Source organism: Parasteatoda tepidariorum, chromosome 12 (genome assembly GCF_982258835.1).
Source record: "Parasteatoda tepidariorum strain Cologne lab strain chromosome 12, Ptep-v5.0, whole genome shotgun sequence".
In the NCBI taxonomy this organism is placed as follows: Eukaryota; Metazoa; Arthropoda; class Arachnida; order Araneae; family Theridiidae; genus Parasteatoda; species Parasteatoda tepidariorum.
This window is the reverse complement of record NC_141766.1, coordinates 35,922,359-35,938,260: the sequence shown is the minus strand read 5'-3', so window position 1 is coordinate 35,938,260 and position 15,902 is coordinate 35,922,359. Positions and strand designations below refer to the sequence as shown.

Below are 15,902 nucleotides of genomic sequence, written 5' to 3'. Positions count from 1 at the left end.
CAGTTTTCAGATTCATGACCATAGGATATTTAAATCCAAACTATTAAGACAATTATCAAAATGTACTAAAAGTCTGATAAAGCCCTTTAGTCAGAGATTGTATTTTGATGTAAATATTTCATTTGAATGAAAATAAAAAAATGTTTGCGTTGTTTATTATTCTGTTTAAAATGAAAAATAGCAGAGTATTTTCACTCTCTTTAGCATAACGATATGGTACTTTAATTTGAAGATAAGTTTTTTTAATTTGCTTAACTTTAACCTTGTTAGTGTTAAACTTGAATTAAAGTTCGCAATTATGATTTGTAATTGAAATTTTAACGTTTTAAAGTTACTTTAATTTTTTTTAAATAAAATCCTACTCTTTATACAGGCAATGCTGTGAAACAGTGTCCAAATACTTTTTTCCACCTAAGGGAAGTAGACATTCTGTTAGTGAGTGCTGTTAGTGGTATTAAAATCTTTTGGTACTGATGCAATCACATTAATATATATATGTTATAATTCTAAAATTTAGTTGCTCACAATTATTTTAATTACTCTATTTAATTGTGACATCCGTTATTTTTTTGTCATAATAAATATCCTAATGGCTTAATATTTTTTATTATCACAAGTTTTGCTGTCATCTTTTAAAGAAAAAATAAAAATTTATTGCTGCATCATAATATTATATTGTTAATTATATTAAATTATATTGTATTGCAGTCTCTCTTCAGAGCACTGGGGTTAGATGAGAAAGATTTTTGCTTTGGTGTAAATAAAGTATTCTTCAGACCAGGAAAGTTTGCTGAGTTTGATCAGATTATGAAATCTGATCCAGAAAATTTGGCAAGCTTAATTAAGAAAGTGAAGAAGTGGTTGATACAGTCTAGATGGAGAAAAGCAATCTGGGGATCCCTAGCTGTTATAAAACGTAAGTATTACCTAAAAGTAAACATGTCTACGCCTAATGTTAGTTTTGTTGCTTCTTATTTTTGTTTAGCTATCTAAAATCTATAGACTTATCAGGATTTATTCTGTCTGTCACCAAGGTCTTAGCTAATGTTGATTTAGATAGGATAGTAGGACTAAGTTCTAGCTAGTCCTACTATCCTATCTACTTAGCTAATGTTTGTTAATTTGTTTGAATTGTATCATAAGTTGAATTTATTTTAAAAGTTGAACAGAATTTTTTCTTAACTCATTTAATCATTACTATCATTTAAATACTATTTGAAAAAGTATGTAAAGCAGTTTGCTATGAAATTATTTTTTTACATAGAATTTTTTTTTAAAATAAAGGTGTATCACTTAGTAATTAAATATTGCTTCACTTCAGTTGTAAAATAATACAGAATGAAAATATCTCTTACACCAAACTAACTTTAAAGACACAATTTTTTATTTTTTATCTTAGAGCAATGTGATAAATCTACCAAAAAATTATGGCAGTAAACCTTAGTGCTCAAAAATATAATCAGCTTAATTTTTCATAATATAGCAGCATATTTGTTTATGGAACTCACTTGTCATATTATTATTATTTCCTGTGGTGAAAGCTTTTCAATTGCATCTTAATCTCTGTTTTTTTCTCAAATTAATTTGTAGAGTCTTAGGATTAATTGAATGTGTTTGACAAAGTTCTCTGATTCTGTAGTAGTTGTGCTACAAAAGTGTTAATTTTATTTAAAACAATTTGACTGTCTTAAAAATGTTTTTTAGTGGTAATTGTTTATGATTTAATTTTTTTAGTGAAAAATAAAATTCTATACCGAAAAGATCATCTCCTTGTGATTCAGAAGAACGTGCGCATGCATTTCACCCGTCAGAAGTATCGACCCAGGTATCAAATGTTTTGTTTCTCAAGTGTTTACAAATTTTAGTTTATTTTATCCTTTTGAGATGCTTTTATCTTTTCAGTATAAACTAACTAATAGACTGCTTAATTCTAGATTTGTTTAGAAAAACAATCATTATGGCAGGTTAAAATTAGAAAACTTAAATATTCCATTTTGTAATTATATTTTATTACCAAAATCTTATTTTTTTTAAAAAAAAGATTGCATTTTGTCTGATTTCTTCTATTTCAAATGTTAAATCTGTGTTTTGTTAAATTCATATAGCTTATTTATCTACTTTGGTTAAATTTGGAAGCCAAGACTATTGGCCTGTAGTGATGTCTCTGTTTAATTTCCTCTTACCTTTTCTTTCCTGCTCAATATAGTTATCTTATTTAAGAGGAAAGCTGTGATTGACAATAACTGTCAACTGTCGCATCAACTGAGCTATTGTATTGCAATGATTTCCGAGGTACAGATAACTACTGACATGTGTACCTTGCATGTTCCTTTGGACAGGATTTCGAAAATTTTTAAAATATTGGTTGCCTATATTAATATCTGCACTTCCCCCCATTCTTTGTTCTTTTCCAAATTGAAATTTTTGTTGAAGACATCCATGGGTCAAAAAGCCAGTAACACTTTAATTTAGGCAATTTATGTATATATTTTTTATTGCTAAGTATATTTTAAATTATTAAAAATTTATGTATTTTCAGATTTTTATTTATTTTGAAGATTGCATGTAAAAATATGGGAACATAGCTTATTTCTTGTTTTTTTTTGTTGAGAAAAAAAACTACAAAAAAAGTAACAGCATATCCAATAATGTATTTGTTAGGCAAAGAAATTTATACTTAATTACACAAAATCAAAATTTTTATAGCAGGTTAAAGTTGCTTATTTATATAATCTTTTATCTTTAGTTATTTCAAAGACTAATGAAATTTTGATACAAAATTTCTAATTAGCTGTGCTGTATTTCACTCCTCATGTTATTTAGTTTTTCATTAAGTACTTACAATTTTTAACATGTTTTTAATTTAAAGTTATTAGTATAGTCTTTTCTTAAATTAGGATAATTTTCTTCAATTAAATATTAATCATTGAATCATTGTTTTTACTCTTTATTATCTTATAATTTGTCCTTTCTAGATATATGCATAATTACAAAATGAGAAAACTGGTTAAAAGGTTAGAATCTATGACTGAAACTGTGAATCAGTTAAAGGGTGGAAAAGAAGAAACAGCTCAAAAAATAAAGCATCTTTATAATGCTATGCAGAATAGTATGACAAATGCTAGAGTAAGTTTATTTTCAATTTAACAAATTAAAAGTGTTGCAACAGATGCAATTTTTGATTTGTACTGTATTTTATTTTGTAGGTTAATCATACAAGTGCTGAGAAACTTGAAAAAGAATATGCAACTTTTGTAAATGATGTTGATGGAATATTGGTGATGTTGCATAAGAAACTTGATCAACAAAAAATTGAAGAGGAACAAGAGCGGATTAGAAAAATACAGAAAGAAATGGAGCAAGAGCGTTTACAGAAAGAGGAAGAAAATAAGAGGAAAATAGAGGAAGAAGATATGAAACGAAGGTGCGTTAAGTATTTATTTTCGTTATGTTTTGTATTTTTTTGTTGAAATTGTGGACTCGTATGTAATTTGTAGCAATTTACTTTTAATTTTAAGCATCATAGCCTTTCTTTCCAATTTTTAAATAGTAAATTTTAAATTGAAACTGTTTCAGAACCAAGTAAATCTCTCAACCTTTTTATTGTGTGTGGCAAGAAATTTCTTATCACATGAAAGTTGAATCAACCATTCCTTTGTTTTCTTCAATTATTATTATATAAATTATTCATTTAATAAATGTTTAAAAGTTGATCCTCTAATTTTGAGCTAATGCTTATTAGTTTATTTTTAAATTTTAGGAAAGTAGAGTTAGAGCTGCAGAGGAAACTTGAAGAGCAATTAAGGATTGAAGAAGAAAAAGCAAACCAAAAACAAGCTGTTAGTAAAATAAATAGTTTTTTTTATTTAGCAGCTAAAACTAATTTAATGATGTCTATATTTTCTTTCTTAATGTGCTAAAGTGTTACATAATATAGTAAATATACATTAATAAAACATTATTTAAAACTGAGATTTGTAAGTTTTTTTAGTAAAATTGAGGAAATTGTTCATTATATCATTTCTTGTAGAAAATATTGCAACAGCTGAAAATTTGATATATAAGATGTTAAAGTGAATTAAGATTTCACAGTCTATAATAAATCAATCCACCTTTTAAAAATGCTTGGAGGAATAAATCAAAAGATTGCTTTTTAATTTTCATGTAGCGCTTCTAGGGTTTCAAAACATAAATGTATATTACACATAATTTTTAATGCATTAAAAAAAATTTATTATTATTAGACTCTTTTGCTGTTTGGCAATAAGTATTCTGTTAGGTTGCAGTAATGTCTACAAATATACTTACTTTATATACAACAATGCCACTTTATTTATAACAATGTTATATAAAGTGGAACAACATCAAAGTGTCATAAGTTTTGATTAGAAATAAATCTTGCATGCTAATTTTGTCCACCCTTTTTGTATACTACATTATTCCTCCTACATTAAATTGTTCGTATGCTCACAATTCTTGCATCAATTTATGGGGTTCTTAACACTCTTGTACTCTTTTGAATCAACAGATTGCATGCATAAATTTAAGTGATTACATGATTATAGTCTTGTGTTTAAAACTCAAAAGAACTCAGTAAAAGACCAAAGCAGCATTATCAATTTTAAAGAGGTTTTCTTTTTCATTATTCTATAAAATTCATTTATTTACTGTAGCAATGCCATTCAGTTTCTAAAGTTAATTGAGAGTTTTCGGTCTATTTATTATCTTCTGTATAATATCTTCGCAAATATCTCTGTCTTGTATTTTTGTTCAATCAATTTTTTCTTTTAAATTTTTCTTATTTTTGAAATGTAGGAAGCTTTCAGGGCTGAACTACTTCTGCGGGAAGAAGATGAGATGAAAAAGTAAACAATATTCTAACTTTTACCCCTTCATTTATAGTTAAGAGTTATTCTTTTCAAAGCACTTAGGATCTGTAAAATAAGCTTTTATTTTTTAGACAATTCCTCAGAATTACTCAAGGTTACTCAAAATTACCAATACTTTATAAGTTAAAAAAATTTGAATGTTTATATATTTAAGAACTCATATTTATTTCTGCTTTTATTTAGAATATTATTTAGTGTTACTTTTTAAAGTATACTGATTTTAGTGATTTTATTCTTAAATTTAATTATTTAGCTAAAAAGGTTTTAGACACTAAAATTGATTCCTTTCTGTAGAAATACAACTTTGTTTCGTATGCTGAACATTTGTAAACTTTCATAAAGTTAAAAATCAAAAGTATAACTAATTACATGGCATACATATCAGGTACAATTATAAATATCTTTTTTATACTGTGTTATTTTTAAGAGAATTTATAATAAGTTATAAATTAGTTTAATGATTTCAAAAAAGGGGATATTCAAATATTTAATATTATCTAACTTAATCACAAATTCGTTATAAGTTCATATATTTTTATAAGATTTAATATTTTATAGATTAATTTAATAAATACAGTTAATTTAATAAATACTCTTAAGTACAGATCAGTCTTTTTACTATGTTTTCAAAAAAAAAATTATAGCCTATAGCTTAAAAACTATAGTTGCCACAAAAAATTGCTAATTTCAATTACTGTAGAGCATAAATAAGCTTCTTATTCAGTTTTTAACTAAAATTTTTGTGAACTTTCCTTTAGGCAACTACAAGAACACAGTGATCATGAACTTGCTTTGAGATTAGCTCAAGATATGAATGGGATTCCTGATGAAGTTGTGACTCCACCTAGATTACCTAGGTAAATTTTACTTTAACCTATACAGGGACTTGGAGCTGGAGCACTCCAGAGCTGTGATTTCCCCGGATCTGGGGCTCTAAATTTTTCCAAGCTCCAAGGCTCCAGCAATTTCATTGTATCTTACAAACATTCAAGAGCCCTTCCACATTGTAATTGTATCGTCTGTTAGCCAATTTGGTATAGCAATATTATTTTCGGCATTAAAATATATTTACTACGATATGAAGGAGGATTTATTAAATTCAATCCTTTTCTTAAGATTGAACAAATAACTCAACTGTGAATTAAATTTGTATTTTCTGTGCGAGCGGATAATTATTATTCTTTGATGCTCAATTTTATAATAAAAATTTCAAATTAAAATCTGAAACTCAAAAGCTTGCAGATATATACAGTAAAACTGCCAGAGCCTTACTGGAGCTCTAGCCTATCTGGAGGGGAGCTTGAGCAACGAAAATTTTCTGCTGCTTGGTCCCTGAATTTATACGTATGCTCGTTTTCTTAAACCACTATAGTAACATGCTATAGTATTGTAAATGATCTTTGCCATTCTTATTAATTGAGATTATTAATTGAGTTTTTACTGAAAGATAAAAAGTGTAATATTAAATTTTTTTTTAGGAATTTTAGAGTACTAAAATATGTTTCTTCCTGCCAATGAAAATTTGGATCTATGATTAATTAAAATTTATGGTTATTTTGAATTTTAAAATGTTTTGTTTACTCAAGTTCACCCAGTTAATACCAAAGCAAGCATCATCACCAAAAATGTTGTTGATGTAAGACTCACCTGTGCAGCATTGTAAAATCTACTAACACATTAAAGATCAGACTAATGTCTTAGTTATTTCCTCTGTTGATCATAGGATTTTAGAATGTAACATAATAATTGGGATATTGTGCTTTACCAAATTATTCACAGATTCTATTTTAGTGATATGGAGTTCAAAATTTTGCATGCAAGGCATTCTAGTAGTTTTCTAATGTGTGGTACTTTTTAAGCACTATTGATTGCAGTAATATAGAAGTTTTCTGGGTTCATTATTTATTGTGTTAACAAAGATAACAGGTGATAAAACTAAGATTATAAAAAACGAATGAAAAAAGTTTAAATGCATGATAAAAGTAGTAATAAAAACCAATACCCGATTAATAGAATGAACCCAAAAATGAAAATAGAAGCTAAATATTTTGCAATTAGCTTTGCTTCTATCTAACTTATTAAATGAATGTTTGATTTAGCTAGTAGAATATTTAAATCTATGAAGGAATGTTTGATATGTTGGTATAATTTTTAATGTATTTTCAAGTTTGTTTAAATTTGAATCTTGGTAAAAGTAGGAAATGTACTTAGAAATTCTTCTCTCAAATTTCTGATCTGCATATTGACATTGCAGGTCTGCATATGTAATGCAACAACAAGAACAGCTTGCCTCTAAGAAATATGATTTATCCAAGTGGAAGTATTCTGAAATTAGAGATACAATTAATACATCAATTGGTGAGTTTTTTCTTTTTAAAATTTTTCTTTAATTGAAACAATTTCTGAAGTTTTACTTTTTCATTTATTTTTGATTAAGTGAAATTTTGTTTTTAAAATTATAAAAAGTGCAGATATAAGTTTTTTTTCTACTTCGCAGATTTTCCTTCTAATTTATCTATTTTAATTGATTAACATGTTTAATTTAAAATTGTCGTTGTGAAAAATAATTTTTACTGAAGAAATGACCACATTTAAGGCTTATGACTATTGTTTAGCATTAGTATCACCCTTGCTGTGTATGGCAAAATATATTTGCTTTAATGAATTCTGCCACTCAAAAAACTTGTTATTGATTTCAGATTTATTGTCTTCTTATCAGTTTATCTTTATTTAAATATAAAATCATATTATTTTTTTATTTTATTTAGACTTAGAACTTCTTCAAGCTTGTAGAGAAGAATTTCATCGCAGATTAAAGAATTATCAAAACTGGAAAGTAAAAAATATGCAAAAAGGAGGGCCAAGTCAAAACCGTGTGCCAGATTCCATAATGCAGTCTGGTAAATATGAATTTTCTTTCTAAATTTGTTAACTAATGATTCAGATAGTTTTATGTAAAGCATACTAGAGTGAATTTTTATTGAATTGACGTTATCATTAACAACGAGGCATGGACTTAAAAAAATTTATAAAAAATACGAAAGCTTTAAAATAATCCATTTAAAAACTATACTAGTTTTTATCAAGCAAAATAATTATTTATATAAAAATACTTGCAGAACTAATCTTATTTGTTTAATTATATTACTGAGTTTTTTTCAATAATATTTCAGTAAAGTACATAAATATTTGTAATTTTTTATTTGCAAAACAAATAATTGAGCAGTATGCTTTTGGAACGTTTTTTATTTACTTCAAAATGAAAAACTTTAGTAACCTAAATCTTGTACATTTTAAGTTTTTTGTAGAAAAAAAAATTCTTTTTCCTCTTTGTTAGAAATAGCTTTTATATATATATTTAATATATTCTTTTTATATATTCTGATGATAAATTTTAAAAAAAAATGCTTTATGTTATAGCTAAAGCTGTACCACCAATGCCTCCTAAGCGTAATTCATCTCTAAATTCTACTGCTACACATAGATATTTTCGTATTCCATTTGTGAGACAAAATTCCCCCCAGAAAGGGTGGTGGTATGCACACTTTCATGGTCAGTGGATTGCACGTCAAATGGAACTACATCCTGACAAACCTCCTATACAACTTATTGCAGGTATTTTTTGTCAGTAATTTGGAGAATGTTTAGAAACTTGTTATTTTCTATTCTTCTGTATTATTTATTTATATATTTTCTACATCTATTATTAATTCTAGGTAAAGATGACATGCAAATGTGTGAGTTGAGTTTGGATGAAACAGGATTAACTAGAAAAAGGGGAGCTGAAATACTTGAAGAGGAGTTCAATGCTGTTTGGGACAAGCATAGTAGTGCTAATAATTTGTGTGAAAATTGAATTAGGTTGCTAATCAAAATTTTGTATTTTGTTAATATTGAGCTTTAAAAAATTAAATTTCTTGACACATTAACCATGTTAGAATTCTTCTTTACATAAGTAGTTTGTATATTTCAAACTACTATTATGAAATAATTATAGTTAAAGCTATTATTAATTTTTTTGTACTCAAAATATTTTATCAAAGTACTATTTTGATCTGTTGATTTGAAGTGTGAAGTTTCTCCATTTTATTAAGCAGTTTTTGTGATCTTATTATGATATGTTTTAACCCTCAGGTGCATTCACCGATGAACATAATGTTTCTTCCCTGTGCACTGTTTCTCTATTTATTAACATACTTTAAAGAGAAGCATCCATTTGAAATTTGGGTTTTTATGTTCAAAACTGTCTTACGATTGTTGTTATAGTTTTTTTATTATTATTATTTTAAGATCTTGTGCTGGGAGTCAGATTTATAAAAAATGAAACTCAATTGTTTGCTTAAGTTATTTGAATTATACTTTCATGTTTTTTTTTTTTTTTAATTTTGAAAACAAATCTTATTTGAGGTGCAATAATTTGTAAGGAAGCTTGTTTTCTTTTCTTAATGATAATTCAAGATGAATAAATTAAATTATTATTTTTCCTAATATTTATTTCTTAATCAAATCAAAATAATAAGATTTCTGAAACCTTTAGTTTTGATAGACTGAAAATATGTCCCATCATCTAACAATGGTCTTTTAGCCTGCCACAAAAGTAAAATGAAAATTAGGTAGTGAAAAATGTTTTTACTTTTGTAGACTTTTCTTTGATTTTAACTTATTAAATTTAAAATAGTTAAATGCTTCAGCATTTTTTAATGAGTTACTTATTAAATGCATACCAATTAAATAGTTCTAGTACTTTGTTTAGACTTTTTTTTGTCTGTTTTCCCTTTGAATTTTGTTGATATCTTTGAAGATGTTCAAAATATTTTGTGATTATTCTCTTAATTAATTTGAAAGACTCTTCTTTTTGTTTGTGTGTGGTTTTTTAATAAGGTAACTAGCATTTTTAAGTTGGTGAAAAATCAAGTTTGACATATTTTATTGTAATGTTTAGTTTAGTTCATAGCTATATGAATAATTAATATTTATGCATGATGACTGTTAAGTAAATGGAGTGATAATACAGAATTTTTATCATAACTTATTCTCTATTTTTTTTTTAAAATCGCACATACTAATCTCAAACACACTTTTAAAATTTTTTTTAAAGTATTTTAAATTCAATTTTTTCTTCTGGAGCTTGAATTTCTAAAAACATAAAGCAAAAGTGAATATTGTATATTCCAGTGTATAAGTCAACCCTTTTCTTTTTGATTACTAGTTAAAGAATTTCTGGTATGTCGAGTAAATTGTCGACCACTGAAAAAACAAACATAAAAAATTCAATTTTATTGTAAAATCTTTTAAAAACTGTGGGATTTTGAATTTTGTGAAGACCATTTTGCAGATAAGAATGAAATAGAATCCATAAGACGACACTGCTAAAGTTATCAAATTCAACACATATGATGTTCTCGAAGATTTATATTTGTAGCTTTATGGTTTGTTTTAAAAGTTTTCATTGTGTTATATTTTTTAAAATGCTCTTGAATAAATTTTCTTAAGTTTCCTTATTCTTATTTTTTGATCTGAATACAATTAGTGTTGTTTCTAAAAAAACTTTATAAATAATTAAAATAAGAGAAAATGCAAAATTAATTGTATTAAACATATTAAAAACAGATTTTGAAAGAGGTAAAGTGATTCAGAGTAATTCATAGCTATTTCATTGTTTATAATGTATCGATATTTCATGATCAATGATTGTTGAACTTTATTACCCGTGTATAAATAGACTCCTTAAGTTTTGTAAAATTTTGGGGGTTGAAAAAGTCGACTTATGCACTGGGATGTATGGTAGTTCAGTGTCCCATAACTCATTTTGACTGTTTATGTGAAGAAAGTACTTTTAAAATGATTTGCTGAAGTATCCTTTTTATTTCTTGTTGATTCTTTTAGTTTAATTATAACTTTTGAATTAGTAAAATATGTTCTGTTTGAATCAGTTTTCAAGTCATAATTTTGTATGCAATATTTTTTTTTGTCTCACTTTGTCTTATATTTACTTGATTTATAGCATTTGTCCTATTATTTTTATACTTACAAAAGAGCTCTCTGTGATAAAAAAATACTTAAAGGATTATTCACATATAGTTAGATGTTCTATGTCAAAATCAACTTTTCTGTTGTTTTTTTATATGTAACATTTTTTAAAGACAAAAAATTTATAAATAAAATTTATGTATACTTGTAATCCATTCCTACTATACACTTCTTAATTCACTCTCTTTCTTTCAATAAATGTAAGTTTTATGACTGGCAAATCTATTAGCAAAGATAAAATAGATTTCTTACACAAAATATTTGATAGAAACTTCATAAATATTAATTAATTATTTATTTATTTTCAGATATTTTAACTTACACTCATTTTTTTAAAAAAAAAAAATGCATTTACCACAGATGTTTTATTTTAAAAATTGTCTTTTGCAATTATACATTTTAGAAGATTAAAAAACTGAGCAAAAAAAAATTTTTTTTTTGCTGACTTTGAGAAATATTTTATTGTTGAGTTGAGTATCATAATTCTTGGTGAAATGTTTCATTATTTGTGTAAAAAGATAAGATATTTTCTATTGTATGCTTTTATTTTGAAATTAAACATGCATTAACTATAACTGTTTTCTTATTGTTTTATTAGAAAGCAAAAAATATCCATACTTATTAAGAAATTACTTAATGAATTGCAAAATTACTTCCAGTGAAAATTACTTAAGCTTCATCTGAGAAATGATAAAGGCTTCTTGAAAATCATTTACTTTCTTATTAATTCGAAATTGCTTTTAATGATTTTTTTAAAATTTCCTCTTTTTTGTTTAGGTCATATTATGTTGACATTTTAATAAGGAATTTTTTTTTTACTGTATTTGTAAAGCATAGTACAGTATGCATAAATTAAGAAATTTTTTAAAGCACTCTGTTATTCAGAGCTGTCTTAACTTATATACGTTCAATGGAAACAAAGTTCTAATCCATGTTTACTTTCTAAAGGAGCTTTAAATCATTGTTGTTTAATGTAATACAAGTGCCAGATAAATTGTTTCAGGCTTGTTGATTCGATATCTGTAATGAGGGGTTTATATAATATGTAATCTGATTTTATTTGGATTTCAGAATCATGTTTAACAAACTGAGCATTTGCTACACCTAAAGATATCTTTTTCTCTTCTGTTATTTATTATGAATGCTGCTCATTAATGAGTAATATATATGCAGACTTGCCTAAGAGTGAAATGCTTGGTCATTTAAGTAAATTTTCTAAGATTATTATACTATCTTTTATCACAAACTTTTCTAATCTAATAAGTTATATCCTTTCAATATAAAGTTATATAATTTCATTTAAATTTAATGCTAAACTCTTATATTTCTCCTTTGAGTCATTTTATCTTGTGTTTTTAAGTACTGATGAATGATTTAATATTGGAAATATTTCATACTATTTTTAATAAGTGTAATATTTTTAAATTTGTGTGATTTTTAAGAAATATTAGTTCCTGTGTGAGCATACTTTATTAAGTAATGTATACATACTAGTGTTTGTTTATTTATAATTTACATATTTTTAATATAACTTAAAATAAAATTATTTATTTCACAGGTTTTTATAGCATTAGATCTATGGTTCTGACGTTTTTTTTTCATGTATATTTATTTTTTATCTTTGAAAATTTCCCAATGAATTTGTCAAAGTATGCTTTTATATTTATTTATCGAGAACTTATCTATTTACTCAATATTTAATGAAGATCGTATACTATAAAAATTAAATTTTTATGTGTCTATATATATGTGTGTTTGTGTTAAACCTAAATCTGATATTTCCAAAGAATTTTTTTATTTATGATTTGTTTATTTCCAGCTGCTTTATCGCACATTTATATTTTGAAGAAAACATTCCATAATAGTGCTTAAAAATATATATCTATATTCAAGTGCAATTATTTTAAGCAAAACTGAATTGATATATTTTGATATACAATAATAAATTATCAAACTATCTTATTCTTTTGGTAGTTTATATTCAAAATTTCTATTAAGCTGTTATATATGTGTTGATAATGATGGAAAATGTTGGTTTCTTTTAAAATTTATGTTATAAAATATAAAATGCATTGCTGATTTTTCATTATTTAAGAAAATTGTATCACGTATGATTGATTCAAAGTAGTTTTTATAGTGAAAAATTTTCATGTGTTGTAAGTCATATTGGGTTTTATATTGCTAGTCTTTGTTGCACTTATGTCTTTGTATAACTGCATTTGGTGTTGGGGCAGCTTAATGAAATTTTTTATTTCCAATAAAATGAATTTGTCTTACTTTATTGTTTTTATTTATTTACACCTTAATACACTGATATAATTCTTGCTTTAATTCATCTAAGATGAGCTCCAAATTACTCTTATAGCAAGCTTTCTTGATGATTTTTTCCTTACGGGGGAATAACTGAGAAAACTTTCAAAGAATTAAAAATTTACTTGAAACGATGTTTCTTTTACTTGCTGTAACTTAAGTTAGTACAGTTTTTAACCGATTTACTTCAAATTTGGACACATGTTTATAATATAGTTTTTTTTTTTTTGCATTAAGGATTTTTAATTGGATTGGCTGGTTTTGAGTAATCTGCGAAAAAATAGTATATTTATGTCATTTTTTTTACAAACTATTTTGAATTTAAAAAAAAAAAATCCTACATGCTATGAAAATTACATGAATGTAGTTTAAAAAAAATCAAAATGGAATCAAATTTGGATGCCCTCTTTGGAAATTGGGAAGCACTTATATGACACATATTTATAATTTTTGTATCATGATAAACTAAAGGATAAAATATGTAGTTAGATAAAAAAAATGAATTTAGTAAAAATATATCACAATTGTAGAATTCATTAAAAATCCTTTTTTTACAAGCTTCAATTATTTTGCTCCCCCTTAAAAAGAAACTTTTATAAAATATTGTATTTTAAATGCAGAAAAATAAAAATTGTATTCTCACATATATAAACATGTTTTAAATCTAGGATTCAAAGAATTTATATTATAGAATACATTTAAAGAGTTTAGATTATGTGTAGAAAGTCACATTTTCCCACATTTCTATTAGGCATCCATCCTTATACAAGTTCCGAAATACATTGTATTAACTTGACTTTATTTACCCTTAAATGTTATTTTATAAAGTTCATTTAAAAACACTGAAAAAGTTACATTTTAATTCTTTTAGAGTAATAACTTAATATTTTTGAATAGCTCAAAATATAGGATTATAGAAAAGTTTTTTTTTCAGAGTTGTCTATATTTATAAATATTAATCAGAGTTGAGAAATTTTGAATGTGAACACTTGTTGCCTATTAATTTATAGCACTGCCCTATTCTATGTTGTTTTAATTTAGTAACATTTATGCAGCTTTGACACAAAATGTTGCAAGTATAATTGTTGTTGTTACCAAAATGTACATTTTTGAGCACTTTGCTGAATCAAACTTAGGATCTGTTTTATGGCAATAATCTGATTTTTTCTGCAATCTTTGATATTTTTAATACGATGTCGTTATGGCACGTGAACTTAAATCTGAGAAATCACTTTTTCACGAGCTTGTTCAGCATTGATTCCTGATAGATTTTTTCTTCAACTATTTATCGATAACTAGATTTGTCATGATTTGCTAGTTGGGCTACAAATTTCGTTTAAAGTAGTCTCATTTAATAAAATTGGTAGGCTTCCTGAAAATAGTGACTTTTTATTTTATTTTTTTTTGAAAAAATAGCCTCGCTTTTATTCTAGAAGCAAATAGTCGCCAATAGAGGTCTTACATAAAGCAGGGATGAGAGTAGTCAGAAAGTAAAAAAGAGGAAATCCAAGAATGTATATATATATACAAGGGCGCCGGCAGAATAATATAAAAGGGGGTGCAACCCTCTAACAAACTACCCCCCCCCCCACAGAAAATTAAAAATATTCTGTTATTACATATACTTTCATCTGTTAATTTTTTCAAGATACATTCCTTCATTGTTAACAAGATATTTAAAAAGAAGTACGAATTTCTCGTACTTACAAATCTTGCCATGAGAAACTGTACTGATGGAGCTGGCATAGCTACTCACTTTGAAACACAAATAACTACTAACAGTAGTTTCGTATACTAACGTGTTTGTGCACGCTTAACATTGGTATTTATTGTGTTGATGAAGTTTTACAGTTTTGAGAAGTCAGTTTGTGTTATACACCTTTGTTAAACTAAATAACTAATAGAAAATATAATATTACTTACATTTTATTAAATGAAATTTAAAAAAATATAGCTTAGATGTCTGCCAAGTTTGTTCAATAAAAATATGTTTAATAAAAAACTTTTATAGCAAAATTGTTTTCTTGTATCTCTTTGTCTTAAAAAAAGCCAGGGGGGTGCAAGTGCACCCCGCTGCCGGCGCCCTTGTATATATATAAAAATCGCACTTTTTTTGTCAAATTTTTGTTTAAACTTGTAATCCATGTGATTATAAATCCCGATATGAGGCTTTTAAATCACGTGAATATGAAACTCTGCATCGAATTTAAAAAATGCGAAAATACAAATCATGATGCGTAATTTTTAGATCAAGATGCATAATTTTAAAATCGCGCGATATTACAACCGCAAAAACGAATCACGACATTGGATTTTAAGCTCGCGTAGCTACATAGGGTTTTAAAAAGCTCGTAAATACAAATCGCGATATTGGTTTTTTAATCTCGTAAATAAGAATCGCAATGTACAATATTTAAATGGCCTGAATAAGAATCGCAACATTCAACTTTTAAATCAGGTAAATACGAAAATCGATGTTTGATAATAAAATCGCGATTTTAAAAATGCAAAAATACAAAACACGATATTAGATTCTTAAATCTCGTAAATACGAGTCATAATGTACGATATTTAAAAAGCGTAAATAAGAATTGCAATGCGCAACTTTTAAATCAGGTAAATACGAAAATCGACGATTGATATTAAAATTGTGTGAATAAAAATCGAGATATT

The 15,902-nt window shown here is 25.9% G+C and overlaps 1 protein-coding gene across 1 annotated transcript in view; it reads left to right on the top strand.

Moving 5' to 3' along the window:
- Window positions 1-11,070, top strand: part of jar (Myosin heavy chain 95F jaguar) — a 34,162-nt gene extending 23,092 nt beyond the window's left edge. The window contains exons 18-28 of the mRNA XM_016060155.4: window positions 709-916; window positions 1,735-1,825; window positions 2,976-3,126; window positions 3,207-3,424; window positions 3,761-3,839; window positions 4,816-4,865; window positions 5,648-5,746; window positions 7,144-7,247; window positions 7,658-7,789; window positions 8,310-8,504; window positions 8,606-11,070. Of these exons, the coding sequence (XP_015915641.2) occupies window positions 709-916; window positions 1,735-1,825; window positions 2,976-3,126; window positions 3,207-3,424; window positions 3,761-3,839; window positions 4,816-4,865; window positions 5,648-5,746; window positions 7,144-7,247; window positions 7,658-7,789; window positions 8,310-8,504; window positions 8,606-8,745 (1,467 nt within the window). The 3' untranslated portion in view covers window positions 8,746-11,070. The remainder of the gene's footprint in view (window positions 1-708; window positions 917-1,734; window positions 1,826-2,975; window positions 3,127-3,206; window positions 3,425-3,760; window positions 3,840-4,815; window positions 4,866-5,647; window positions 5,747-7,143; window positions 7,248-7,657; window positions 7,790-8,309; window positions 8,505-8,605) is intronic.
- The last annotated feature ends 4,832 nt before the right edge of the window (window positions 11,071-15,902 follow it).